The sequence below is a fragment of the Geotrypetes seraphini genome, chromosome 1 (genome assembly GCF_902459505.1).
Source record: "Geotrypetes seraphini chromosome 1, aGeoSer1.1, whole genome shotgun sequence".
Classification (NCBI taxonomy): Eukaryota; Metazoa; Chordata; class Amphibia; order Gymnophiona; family Dermophiidae; genus Geotrypetes; species Geotrypetes seraphini.
In genome coordinates this window covers 171,205,505-171,220,095 of record NC_047084.1, presented here as the reverse complement: position 1 = coordinate 171,220,095, position 14,591 = coordinate 171,205,505, and the positions used below count along the sequence as shown (strand labels likewise).

General features: G+C 45.2%; 1 protein-coding gene across 4 annotated transcripts in view; it reads left to right on the top strand.

Annotated features, from left to right (window-relative positions):
• FSTL5 (follistatin like 5) overlaps positions 1-14,176 on the top strand; it is an 865,201-nt gene extending 851,025 nt beyond the window's left edge. For all 4 annotated transcript variants that reach the window (XM_033941548.1, XM_033941557.1, XM_033941565.1 and 1 more), the window contains one exon: positions 13,269-14,176. In XM_033941548.1, coding sequence (XP_033797439.1) covers positions 13,269-13,971 — 703 coding nt within the window. In that variant the 3' untranslated portion in view covers positions 13,972-14,176. The remainder of the gene's footprint in view (positions 1-13,268) is intronic.
• Positions 14,177-14,591: the final 415 nt, after the last annotated feature.

Sequence of the window (14,591 nt, the reverse complement as noted above, 5' to 3'; positions counted from 1 at the left end):
AACGGTTTTCAAGTGATGAAGACGTCAAAGAAGCTGTGACTTCCTGGTTTGATGGTCAATCAGAAGAATTCTTGTCAAAAGTGTTAGTCATTGCAGGAAAAGTGAATAAAGTGTACTGTGCGGAGCTATCAGGGTATTATAAAGAAAAATAAAACAATTTTCTTGAAAACGTTTCTTTCCTTCTGAAGTAGATAAATTATTGAACAGCCCTCATATAACTTCCTTTTTATTGCAGGTGTTTCCTGCTCAGTTAGATTCAGTCAGTGTTCACATAATTAATGCCCCTAAACATAGAACCATTATCTCTCAGATAGGCAGACTAGATGGGCCATTTGGCCTTTATCTGCTGTCATGTTTCTAACCACCATAAAGAGATTGAAACTCAATAAAGCACCCGGAAATGAGAGTTATAAAGATAAATTTTGCTTCAGTTATACCAGTCATTCATAAATAGCCAAACTAGTATGGGATCCTTCACAGAGGCCACTATAATTGTATTTTTGAAGATGGATAAAGATCCCCTTCTCACTAGGAATTATAGATCAATTTCCTTAATCAGTTATGATTGTAAGATATATGCTAAGATCCTAGCTGACCGTCTAGTGAAATTTATGCCCCTCCTTATCACCCCCTCATAGAGTGACTTTGTTTGGAATCAAATGGCTCTAGACAACACACGGGTCTTCTGTCATGTACTACATTTAGCAGACAAACTTCCCCATCCTATTTGAGCCATGACACTTGATGCCAAGAAAGCCTTTGAGTACATCAAATGGTACTATCTTTTTGAAACAATACACTGGTTCCAGTTAAGCGATGAATTTCTTAAAATATTGAAACTGCTCTACTTTCACCCTCTGGCAAAGTTTTTGTGGAAGGTTGTTATACTGTTTCCTTTGTTCTGTCTAGGGGTACTCTTGTTTAATCTATCTTTAGAACCGCTATTAAAGTACTCTTAATTCTCATTTTAAGATTCATGGAATTCCGTACTGCAAGAAAGAAGTAAAAGTCACACCTTTTTCTGATGATGATCTTTTATATCTGATGCATTCTGCGACATACATTCTAGCTTTTTTATCTACACTTATCTCCTTTGGCAAGTTATCTGGATACCTAGATAAAACTGAAGTGATGCCCCTAAATGACTATTGCACAAAGATATTTTATATCCTTCCCAGTACAATGGTGTGCTCAGATATAAAATACTTGGATATTAAATTTCAGTCTACATAGGAGGACACTCTGGGCCTGATTCTATAAAGGACGCCTAAGTGCGCCTAAGTTCTGCCTAAAATTAAGCAGGACTTAGGCGTCCAACCTAAATGGTTAAATAGCGATTTAAGGATCTTAACAAGCGATAATTGGTAGTTGGATGTCCAAAGGTTGTGGATACAAGTTCTGACATGCATCCACAATTCTGTGGGTGATCTTTGGGAAAAACTGAGCCTAACTATATAGACATGGGTGTAGCATAGGCTTCGATGCAGACGTCTCTTCACTCATTTACATATATTTTAGATGCACTTTACAGAATCAGGACTTCTATATCTTAATATCTATAATTTACTCACTAAAATTCAGGAATGTTGCAGCTCTGTCGCCCCTTTGGCTTACCTGATGAGGACATTTGGAAGTTATTCAAATGACCGTAATACCTAGAATTTTATATATCCTTCAGATGTTGTCCTTCTTTCCTCCATCATTTTCTAAGAAGGTCACTCTATTTTAAGAATTTCCCTAAAAAATCTTCAAACGCCCAGAAGCTGAAGGAGGATTAGGATTTTCAGATTTCAGGAAATATGCACTTGCTTCTAGCTTGTGCAGTGCATGCTGGTGGTTCCAGAATTCTGCCCCCAAAACTCTTCTAGTGTGTATGGAAATGGAATCTGAGATGATTAAACCTTATTCATTATCTGCTTTAGTTGGATCCACAAACATTCACTTCTTACTAAAAATCCAATTATAGTAGATGCCCTACATGCACTGCACCACTTTGATCTGTTGTTGGATCATCCAGTATTGTCTGCATTCCCCTTTGGGGAAACCTCACAATCTTGAATAGTCATCAGCCAATATATTGGAAAAAATGGGTAATGTACGGTGTTATACTTTAGAAATCAAATATACATTTTTAACATCACCCTGTTTTTCATGGGAAGTTAATCTAATTCTGATAGAACAGCTCAGATTATCAACATCCCCCTCCCAAATCTCCAAAGAAGCCCCTGACTCATTCCTCATGCTTCCCAGGTTGGTTAGCAGTGGGAAAGGAGTGATCATTATTGCCAGCTTGGATTCTAAATGACATCTAGCAAGGGTTAATGGTGATCTAGGTCTGGTGTCTCCTCATGGGGATGATGCTAGTCTCAATTGGATGCCTTTATGGATGGTGTGGAATGATGCCGATCTGGGTTGGGTACCTTTTTATGGGATGGAGTGATTGCTGATCTGTTAGGTGCTTCCTCGTTTGGGGGGGTTGATGTTTAGTGACTAAATTTTTTTAATTCTTGGGGGGGTCACAGTAAATTCCTTGGTCAGATAGCATAGATGCATGTACTGTGCTGTCTGTTGATGGATTTATTCTGCAGTAACTGTCTTGCCTGTATGGTAACTACACAGCAGACACTGGACATGCCCCTAACAGGTACCACAAAGACTTTGCAATTATTATGCATTAATGTGGGCAACCAATGCATGGTGACAGCAGATCTATACCACACTTAGGGCCCCTTTTATAAAGCCATAGTAAATGCACCAAAGCCCATTCAATCCCTATGGGCTTTAGTGCTTTTCCCACACCGGCCCCTGCTATTTGGCTTGATAAAAGAGACCCTTAGTAAACAAACCCCTTAATTATATCTCAGACAGAGTTAATTTTTTTGCCGTTGAAATCCACAAAATTTAGTGCCATGCAACATTTTAAAATATTATTTCTACAAGTCAATAAAGCATGATATTCGGAGGCATTAGGAATCTGTAAAACTGTTTACAGCTTATTGCATTGGCCTCTATGAAACTAATGACATTTTAGTGTAGTAGGTCATTCCTACTTTCTGACAGTGCAATGCCTAGATTTATTGTGGTTAGGAACCCTATTGAAGGCTGTAGCAAATAGGAGCCCGGTGATGAACTTGCATGAATCTTATCTCTTGGCTTCATTCCAGCTGAACTAAAATGAGAAAGATTTGGCTAATTATGTGGATAATAATGGGATTAATTTGATGTTCTTAAAATATTAAAGGTAAATGAAGTGAATGAAAATATATTGATGGTACTAAAAATTTACATAAAGGATTTGAATAATTATGTCTAGCTAAGTGGTCATCAAAGGCAGCCGTTCTCGTTGGTTTTCTTACAGCATTGATTCAGTGCTATTTCTTTTTCCTTCTAATTATTTTTTGGCACTAGTTCCTTTTATTATAGTAATCTTCCCATTATTTCTTTAATCTTATTCTAGGCAGCCACTGCTCAATTATAGATCATGTATTAAAATCAGCCATTAATTCCGGTTTATTCATTGATTTTAACATAGGAATTGTGTGGTAGGCTGATACTCAGCCTGTAGTGTCAGTTGTCTGAATGCTGGTCGATAGACTGATCCCTGGATAGCAAAATGGATTTAGGCCCAGATTCACTAAACCTTCCGATCCTGTACCGACGATCGCAAAACCAGATTTACTGGTTTTGCGATCGTTCCCTGACCTCGACCTGATGCACTAAACAGTTTTCCGATCAAGCTCCTATCCGATCTGATCCACCCATGCAAATGAGGGGAAATGGCATGCAAAAGTAGGAAGCGATTGATTTACTATGCAGAAGAAGAAACACCAATTGGGTGTGTTACATATGCAAAATATCTGCCCCATAAAAAAAAGTGAATAAAAGATAGGCAGACCTGTCAACCCCCCCTCCCTCCGCTACCCACAAATGGCAGGAGGGATGACGACTCCCTCCTGCCATTAGTGCTTTCCTCTCACCCCAGAACACGGACCCCCGCTCCCCGTACCTCTAAAGTTGGGAGCAGGAGAGGTAATCAGTCCCTCCTGCTTTGTAGGCCTCCAGTGCAGTCTTCGGAAGCAGGAGGAACCACAAAGTCCTCCTGTTCCTCCTCCTCCTTCCGACGCAATGCGAATGCGGGCCTTAGGCTCCATCCCGATGCATCATGTGATGCATGGGACGGGGCCTATGGCCCTGAATGGCTCAGGCGCCTCGGGCTGTCCCCATAATGTCAATGTTTTCCACAGGTCCAAATGTACACTGAAATTACTGGGACAGCGAGCGAAGACACATTTTGGCAGGAATCTTTAAGATAATCACATTATTTTTATCTGCTTACCTGATGTTTTGCCCACCTGTTTGAAGTAGAAATATTTAAAATCTACGCTCAGATATTACTTATGCAATCTGCGTTTCTAATTCACGTTTTCAATTTGCATGTATACAAGGAGGTTTTTTATGGCCTATGAGAGAGTTGGAGGGAAGCCAGTAAAAGCTATATGGCTTTTTCCTTCATAGCTGTAATGTAGCATTTGCTCTCCGCAGCTCCTGAAGCCTTTTTCCTCCTCTTAGAAATGTTTTATAAGAGACAAGTTAAAGGTAATACAGTAGCCATTTACAGAATCACAGCTTTTGTCAAAGGAAATGTAGACCAGTGTTTTAAAGGTCTACATTTCCGGCACCTACCTTTGATGAAAATAGTCTCTACCGAGGCAACTTAGAATGGCTAAGGTTGTTTCCGGTGTTAACCACGCCTACTTTGACCTTAGACTTTCTAAGGTGCCTCTGTAGACGTGATGAAGGTGCTGTTTTTCTAGGCACCTACATTTTTTAAACAATGTTTAAAGCCTTTTAAAATGGTTTTTCCAATTAAGTTAGGCACCTAACTTAGGGGATCTTTTACTAAGGCATGTTATCCAATTTAGCGCTTGTTAAATTGGCTAGCCCACCTTAGTAAAAGACCCCCCTAAGTTATTTCAGACGCTGAAGCAGACGCTGAAGGGAAGTGGAGAGAGAGGAAGGAGCAGACGCTGGATGGAAGTTTCATCACATCAATCTCAGCTCTCTCACTAATAATATTATATTCATTTTTTAATCATTCTGTGAGCAATACATCAATATTGTTGTTATCTTCTAATAAAATAATTTTAAAATGTGTCCTTGTTTTTCAATATATAGTATGTACAATATTGTTTACCTGAGAGAGTGGGCACTCAAAAAAGGTTGGGAACCTATGGTCAAATGATGCATGGGTGTCTTGAAAAAGGTTTGATTATCTCTTTAAGACATCCAAATGCTAAGCCCGTCCAAATCCTGCCCAAAGGACACCTCTTACACTCCCCCCTTAACATTTTGATATCCTGGAAGGTGAATGCTCTGAAACACATCTAAAAACTAGGTTTTGAAAAGCAGCACCTGGATGTTGTGGCGATGAAAATCTCCAAGTGCTGGCTTATGCTGTTGTTTGGATGCCTACATTTTTTGAAAATGAGTCCCATATTATAGTGAAGGGGGAGATACATGTGAGAGGACAGTCAGGTTAATCAAAAAAGTAGTCATGATAAGGTAAACTTCAAAGTGCAAGTCACAAGGATATCATAACTAGGACTTCAAATTTTAGGTTTAATTGAAAAATGCTGATAAAACCCCCCTGGTGCAAAAAACGGTTAAAATTGGTGGTCATTGGATAAACAGACCTGTCAACCCCCCTCCCCCCGCTACCCACAAATGGCAGGAGGGATGACGACTCCCTCCTGCCATTAGTGCTTTCCTCTCACCCCAGAAAACGGACCCCCGCTCCCCGTACCTCTAAAGTTGGGAGCAGGAGAGGTAATCAGTCCCTCCTGCTTTGTAGGCCTCCAGTGCAGTCTTCGGAAGCAGGAGGAACCACAAAGTCCTCCTGCTTCTCCTCCTCCTTCCGACGCAATGCGAATGCGGGCCTTAGGCATCACTTCCCAAGTGTACTCTCATTCCTTCCCAATTTGTTAGTTTTTCCAATAAATAAGGAATCCCAGCGATATGTCCTAGTTGATTTGTTTTATCTATGACCTAGCTCTATTCTTCTAGTTCACTACTACTACCGTATTTTCATGCATATAACGCGTGCGTTATACACGATTTTTACAAACCGTGCATAACCTTGCGCGTTATACGCGTGAGCGCGTTGTACAAAATTTTTTTAACATAGTTCCCCCCCGACGTCCGATTCACCCCCCCCCCCCCCCCGCAGGACCACTCGCACCCCCACCCCGAAGGACCGCTCGCACGCACTCCCACCCGCACCCGCACCCCCACCCTGAAGGACCGCTCACACCCCCACAGCCTCCCGACCCCCCCCCCCATTATGTAGAAGCTCCTACCGGTGTCCTGCTGCTTCCTCTTGGCGGTCCCGGCACTTCTGTGAGCCCTGCGCCTGCGCTGCTTCCTCTTCCGGCGGTCCCGCCCTTTCTCTGACATCAAGCCCTCTTGCCCCACTGACTCCCCGACACGATCGGGGCAAGAGGGAGCTCAAGCCCTCTTGCCCCAGCCAACCGCGGCACCCCCGACACGATCGGGGCAAGAGGGAGCTCAAGCCCTCTTGCCCCCCCGACTCCCCGACATGATCGGGGCAAAAGGGAGCCCAAGCCCTCTTACCCCAGCCAACCGTGGCACCCCCGACATGATTGGGGCAAGAGGGAGCTCAAGCCCTCTTGCCCCAGCCAACCGCGGCACCCCCGACACGATCGGGGCAAGAGGGAGCTCAAGCCCTCTTGCCTTCCCGAATCCCCAACATGATTGGGGCAAGAGGGAGCTCAAGCCCTCTTGCCCCAGCCAACCGCAGCACCCCCGACACGATCTGGGCAAGAGGGAGCTCAAGCCCTCTTGCCCCCCTGACTCCCCGACATGATCGGGGCAAAAGGGAGCCCAAGCCCTGTTACCCCAGCCAACCGCGGCACCCCGACACGATCTGGGCAAGAGGAGCTCAAGCCCTCTTGCCCCAGCCAACCATGGCACCCCCGACACGATCGGGGCAAGAGGTAGCTCAAGCCCTCTTGCCCCCCCAACTCCCCGACATGATCGGGGCAAGAGGGAGCTCAAGCCCTCTTGCCCCCCCCATGACTCCCCGACACGATCGGGGCAAAAGGGAGCCCAAGCCCTCTTGCCCCGCCGACTCCCCAACTCCCCAACAATATCGGGCCAGGAGGGAGCCCAAGCCCTCCTGGCTCTGTCGACCCCCCCCCCCCCCGCTAGTTGTTCGGGCCAGGAGGGAGCCCAAATCCTCCTGGCCCTGGAGACCCCCCCCCCCCCCGCTAGTTGTTCAGGCCAGGAGGGAGCCCAAACCCTCCTGGCCACGGCGACCCCCTACCCCCACCCTGCAGTACATTACGGGCAGGAGGGATCCCAGGTCCTCCTGCCCTCGACGCAAACCCCCCTCCCCCAATGACCGCACCCCCCAAGAACCTCCAACCGCCCCCCCAGCCGACCCGCGAACCCCCTGGCCGACCCCCACGACACCCCCACCCCCTTCCCCGTACCTTTGTGTAGTTGGCCGGACAGACGGGAGCCAAACCCGCCTGTCCAGCAGACAGCCAACGATGGAATGAGGCCGGATTGGCCCATCCGTCCCAAAGCTCCGCCTACTGGTGGGGCCTAAGGTGCCTGGGCCAATCAGAATAGGCCCGAGAGCCTTAGGTCCCTCCTGGGGGCGGGGCCTTGGGCACATGGTGGGCTTGGGCTCCCTCCTGGCCCGATATTGTCGGGGAGTTGGAGAGTCGGCGGGACAAGAGGGATTGGCCTCCCTTTTGCCCCGATCATGTCGGGGAGTCGGGGGGGCAAGAGGGCTTGAGCTTCCTCTTGCTCTGATCGTGTCGGGGGGTGCCGCCGTTGGCTGGGGCAAGAGGGCTTGAACTCCCTCTTGCCCCGATCATGTCGGGGAGTCAGGGATTCGGCGGGGCAAGAGGGCTTGACGTCTGAGAAAGGGCGGAACCGTCAAGAGGAAGCAGCAGGACACCGGTAGGAACTTCTACATGATGGGGGGGGTCGGGAGGCTGTGGGGGTGCGGGTGCGTGCGAGCGATTCTTCGGGGTGGGGGTGCGTGCGGTCCTGCGGGGGGAGGGGTGAATCGGACGTCGGGAGGGCATCAGGCTTTCAGGGTGGGGACAGGACTTCAAGGAGGAGAGGAGAGTTGGGGCGGGCAAAAGGAGAGTCGGGCGGCAACGGGAGAGTCGGGCAGCATGCGCGGTATACGGGTGTGCGCAGTATACAAAATTTTTTTTACATATATCTTGGTTTCCCGCGCGCTATACCCGTGTGCGCGTTTTACACGGGTGCGCGTTATCTACATGAAAATACGGTATTAATTATTTCTATAGGGCTACCAGATGTACACAGCACTGTACAGAGTCACAAAGAAGAAGACAGTCCCTGCTCGAAAGAACTTACAATCTAAACAACCGAGATAGTCAAACAGGATGTCATGATATAGTTAAGGGGAACGGTTAATTAGCTGGCTGGGTTGATGGGCAGAGGAGTAGAGTTATGGATTGAAGGCTATATAAAAAAGATGGGGTTTCAGTCTGCTTTTAAACAAGGTAAGGGGCTTGGTGGACAAACTCAGGTAATTTATTCCAGACATAGGGGGCAGCTAGATGAAAGGAATAAAGTCTAGAATTGGCAGTGGAGGAGAAGGGTAAAGCTAAGAGCGACTTATATGCAGTTCTCTGGGAGATGTACTGTATAAGAAGAGAGAAGAATGGAGAGCTATTAAGGGGCAGCAGAATGAATACACTTGTAGGTCAGCAATAGCAGCTTGAATTGAATGCAAAGGTGGATAGGGAACCAATGAAGTGATTTAAGGAGAGGGGTGCATGAGTATAGTGAGGTTGGTAGAAGATGAATCGTGCAGCCAATTTTTCAGAGGGGGGAGAGGTGGCACTGCAGGAGACCAGTTAGAAGTAGATTGCAGTAATCTAAGCATGAGGTACGAGAGTATGGACAAGGTTTCAGGTAGTGTGCTCAGAGTAGAAGAGGCAAATTTTGGTGATATTACATTACATTAGTGTTTTCTATCCCGCCAATACCTTTCAGTTCTAGGCGGTTTACAAAAAGAGTTGGCCTGGGCATTCCCAGGGAGCTTACAGAGTTGATGAAGTGAGCTTGCAGAGATAGAAGTGACAGGCCTTAGCAGTTTGTTGGATGTGCATAGAAAATGAGAGGTCGGAATCAAAGACAACTCCAAGTTTGCGAGCAGAGGAGACTGGAACAATGACAGTATTATTTACCGAGATGGAGAACGGATAAGGAGGAGCAGAGGGTTTAGGAGGAAAGAGAGGCAGCTCAGTCTTGGACATGTTTAGTTTCAGATGACAGCAGAACATCCAGGCAGCAATATCAGCCAGTCAGGCAGAGACATTTTCTTGGACTTTAGGTGAAATTTCAGGTGTCTTGTATCCTTGTACCTTTTCTCTCCTGGCTCCTATTGCATTGGTTACTCCAAAATCAAAACCATGATGATGGAAAGAGGCTCTTTGAAATATACGAGTAGATAAATTATACAGCATCATGAGAGTATCAGAGTTCTTTTCTTACTTTAGTAGACTATAAAAATGTGAACATTTGCATTAGGTTTTTTTTTTTTGTTTTTTTTTTGGGGGGGAGGTTGTAATGAAGCATATATAAGAAATTTCAGATGTCTAGTGTATCCTATGTACAGTGGCGTACCTAGCATATGTGACACCTGGGGCCCATCATTTTTTGACACCCCCCATCTATATGAAAAATATGATTTTTAGTAACAATCTACATATCGCACAACAAGAGTGTACCTAGGAAAAGGCAGCATCTTAAACACTGCAGTGAGCACTAGAACAACAACACATACATTGTAAAACTAAACAAACCAGATCCTGCACAGTCAATTGATCCAGTACAGTCGATGCTATCAGAAAGCCATGTCCCTTTCATACACACAGACAGATACACCTTTGCCCAATATGGAATAATCACAAACTAGAAATAGAAATATGTAGACAAAAGTTAAACTGAATTGCCAAAAAACCAGACTTTGCATACAATGCAACACCACAACTCCACAAAAACAAAATACATGTCCTCTAATACTGTGCAAAATATAAAGACAGTAGATGTAAATTTGAAAAACTGATACATAACAATCACCACTTTACAAATTAACAAATAAAAATAAAACAAATAATGAGAAATATGAAAATACCATTTTATTGGACTAATCCCCATAAGCTCGGTCCTCATTCCCCACAAACCACCTGATTCCATCTACACAAGCCTTGAATTGTTTTATATTGAACTTATTATATTAAAGTATAAAAAGAAACAATATTCTGTACAATTGTCAATTTATAAATCAGCGTCTTCCCCCCACTCTCTCTTCCCCATTTCCCTTCAGCGTCCTCAGCCCACTCTCTCTCCACTTTCCTTCAGCGCACGCACATAAAAATAAGCAAGTAATTTTATATCATTTTCATTCTATTCATTCATAGAAATTAAAGTCTAAATAATGCCAGTCACATAACAAAACATGATTTTATAAAAATAATTCCCTGCAGTCAAGCCTGCAAGGATTACTAGATGTCTTTCAGCAGCTCCCCTCCTTCCCTCCCCGTTACCTTCGTGGTCAAGTCAAAATGATCTACCAACAATAAAATTTTAAAAACACAAAGCACATTGTACGCAGAGAAAATGTTAATTATCATTTATATTCCACGGGTTTTCAAAGAGGTCAAGGCAAATGACTTTGTGCAATGTCACCTCAGTAACAACTATACAAAAATAGACAAATATACCCCCTCCCGTTTTATTAAACCGCGATAGCGTTTTTTAGCGCAGGGAGCTGCGCTGAATGCCCCACGCTGCTCTCGACGCTCCCTGCACTAAAAACTGCTATTGCAGTTTAGTAAAAGGGGCCCATAGTGCAAAATATAGACAGCATATATAAATTCTCAAAATGGACACATTTTGATCACTAAATTGAAAATAAAATCATTTTTCCTATCTTTATGTTTGGTAATTTCATCAGTCTCTGGTTGCACTTTATTCTTCTGACTGTGCATCCAATATTTCTTCCCTTCTTTCAGCCTCCTGTATGCTTCCTCTCCTCCAGACTTCATTCCCTCCCCCAACTTTTTCTTTGTTTCATCCTGTCCCCTTCTTTCTTTCTCTCTCCATGCCCCCTTTCTTTCTCTATGTCTGTCTTTCTCTCTCTCTCCGTGCCCCATTTCTTTCTTTCACCCTGCCCCCTTCTTTCTTTCTCTCTCCATGCCCCTTTTCTTTCTCTATGTCTGTCTTTCTCTCTCTTTCCCCATGCCCCATTTTTTTCTTTCTTTCACCCTGCCCCCTTTCTTTTTTTCTGGCTCCCTGGCTCCCCCCCTTTCTTTCTTTCTCCCTTCCCTCCCCCATGCCACCGCCGCTACCACCATCATGCTGCCACCACCGCCGGGGAAAGGCTGTCACTGGCCATCGGAAACAGGCCGGCGCCAAAATCGCCCTCCTTCTTTTCCCGCGGGCCGACCTACTCTGGCTGCCCGACGTCAATTCTAAGTCGGAGAGGACGTTTTGGGCCAGCCAGGCAGTGATTAGCTGGCCTAGAACGTCCTCTCCGACATCAGAATTGACGTTGGATGGCTAGAGTTGCTTGGCTCGGGGATGAAAAGCAGCAGGGAGGGAGAATTTGACGCCGGCTTCTTTCTTTCCCCGGCGGCAGCCTATTCCCCAGTAAGTGGCCAGCTGAACACCCCCTCGGGCCTTGCACCTGGGGAGGACCGCCCCCCGGCCCCCCTTGGTACGCCACTGCCTATATATAATAAAACGCTAGCCGCGCATGCGCACTCCTATCTGCATGTTCCGTGATCAGTAGGTCTGTGGCCGCAGAAGTGCGCATGCGCACCTAGCTGTGTCAGTACCCGGCAGAGAATCTGGACGCGGGCCTCCCTGCTCTTCAACTCCGCTTAGGTGTGGCTGTGAGTTCGGGCGTGCAGTGTAAACCTCGACTCCCGAATGCATGTGGCTCTTCAAAGAAGCTTGCACTTAGGTGTGTCTGTGAGTTCAGGAGGAGCTGGCGCTTAGTTGTGGCTGTGATTTCGGGCATGTTCGGTGCATCGTCGGCCTGGAGGAGTCGATCTGGCTGGGGCTCCCGTGCGCGATTCCAAGGTCGGCTGCGTGGGAGTTTAGCATGTGTGAGCAGTGGGCGTAGGACTTCGGGTGGGGAAGAGTGCCGCCTCCTTTTTCACCTGTTTGTATCGCTGGCTCGGCTTGGCTGGCTCGGCTTGGACCCCGTGCAGGAGGAGCTGAAAGCAGCGCTGGGGGCTCGGTAGGTGTTGGAAGAAACCGCCGAGGGAGTCCGCCCAACCCGTCGTGGCCTCCCCCGGACCCGGACAGCTTCCCACGAGGAAATAACAAAACGGCCCTACATTCACAGACCCACAAGCAGGGTTGCCATGGAAACCCAGCCGGCATAACAAATTGCAAGGGTCAGTGAGAGGGGATCAGCAGCGACATGTACAGCAGGGGCTTAGAGGGCAAGAGAGCTGCAGTTGGAGAGACGGGAATGTTCAGATAAAGAACTTGAGACTGAAGAAGGAATAAAAAAACAAACACAGGATCAGGAGCATACATTGGGTTTGTCTTTTTATAATTTTACTTTCTTTTATATTTTGTACATCGCTTTGCAAACCGATTTAGCGATTCATCAAATATTAATAAACTTGAACTTGAACTTAATAAAACAGAAGTTTGCAGGAATCAGGAACATATAGAGAAAGGAGAGCAGAGACCCCTACAAGAAGAGAAAAAGAGCAAAAAAACTGGGGATGAGAAAGAGAGCAGAGATGCTTGCAGGGAGAAAAAGCGAGGCAGTAATATTACAGCTTGAGAGTGCAGAGTGAGGAAGAAAGCAGAGACAGCGCTACACAGGGAAATGGAGAGAGGAAAGAGACATAAATAAAAACACAGACAGACATATATTCTAGCACCCGTTAATGTAACGGGCTTAACGACTAGTTTATTACATAATGTACAACAAACTCTGAAGCATGTTATACTTAGGGAGAAGAAATGGCAGTGAAAAAATACCATTTGTTATAATGAAAAAAATGCAGACGATTACTGTAATGTAATATACCACAACTGAATATTTAATGTGATCTAAAAATCATGCTCGTACAGAATTATTCCCAAGTGTTGAGCTGTAGAAAATTGTTCTTCAATAATGTCTCCTGCGATCTTAACATTTCTTTTTTTGACTTTGTCTTTTGTTTTAGGTTTGGATTTATTCTTCACAAAGGTGAGCCTGCACTTCAAAAAATTGACCTTGAAACAATGTCGTACATCAAGACAATTAATTTAAAGGACTATAATTGCATTCCTCAATCTCTGGCTTATACGCACCTTGGAGGGTATTACTTTATTTCCTGTCAGCCTGATAGCACTGGGGCTGTTCCTCCGCAACTTATAGTGGATGGTGTCACTGACTCTGTTATTGGATATAATGGGGATATAACCGGATCCCCTTTCATCTCTCCTGATGGACATTACCTTGTCAGCATTGATGACATAAAAGGTCTCATGTGTGTTCAATATATTACAATCAGAGGAGAAATCCAAGAAGCATTTGATATTCATACTAACTTGCATATATCAGATGTGGCTTTCCAGCCATCATTTACAGAGGCTCACCAGTACAACGTCTATGCTAGTTCCGGCACGCAGACTGATGTGCTCTTTGTAGAACTTTCTTCTGGCAAAGTTAAAATGGTAAAAAGCCTCAAGGAGCCTGTGAAGACAGAAGAGTGGATTTGGAACAGCAAGAACCGAATAATACAGGGCAGTGGTCTCTTTGGCCAGTACCTGATGACACCTTCCAAGGAATCGTTGTTTATTTTAGACGGACGACTCAATAAATTAAACTGTGAGATCACAGAAGTGGAAAAAGGCAACACGGTTATTTGGGTTGGGGAAGCGTAAACTTAATTTTAGGTAATTACTAAGGCCCCCCTTTTATCAAGCTGTGTAAGGGTTGTGTTTTTTTATTGCAGACCGCTGCAGTGAAAACTCCAGGGTTCATAGACAACCCCGCGAAAGACAAAGGTGCGCGCCGACAACTGAGCGCAAGACGGAGGCGCGCGCCGAAGAAAATTACAGTTTTTAGGGGCTCTGACGGGGGGTTTTGTTGGGGAGCCCCCCCAGTTTACTTAATAGAGATCGCGCCGGCATTGTGGGAGGTTTGGGGGGTTGTAAGCCTCCACATTTTACTGTAAACTTAACTTTTTCCCTAAAAACAGGGAAAAAGTGAAGTTTTCAGTAAAATGTAGGGGGTTACAACCCCCCACACCCCCACAACGCGGCGCTAAGTAAACTGTGTTCATAGGAATTCTATGAGCATCGTAGCTTTTACCACAGCAATCTGCAATTAAAGAAAACACCTTTACACAGCTTGACAAAAGGAGGCCTAAATTAAAATGCACTTAACTCCATTTCCTAAATGTGCATTGCTTTTCCATTTAAACAACTAGCCCTCTATATAATTCTGCATCATTTGACAAAAACTCCAATTTATTTTAATTTTGGTTTAAATAATACTACAA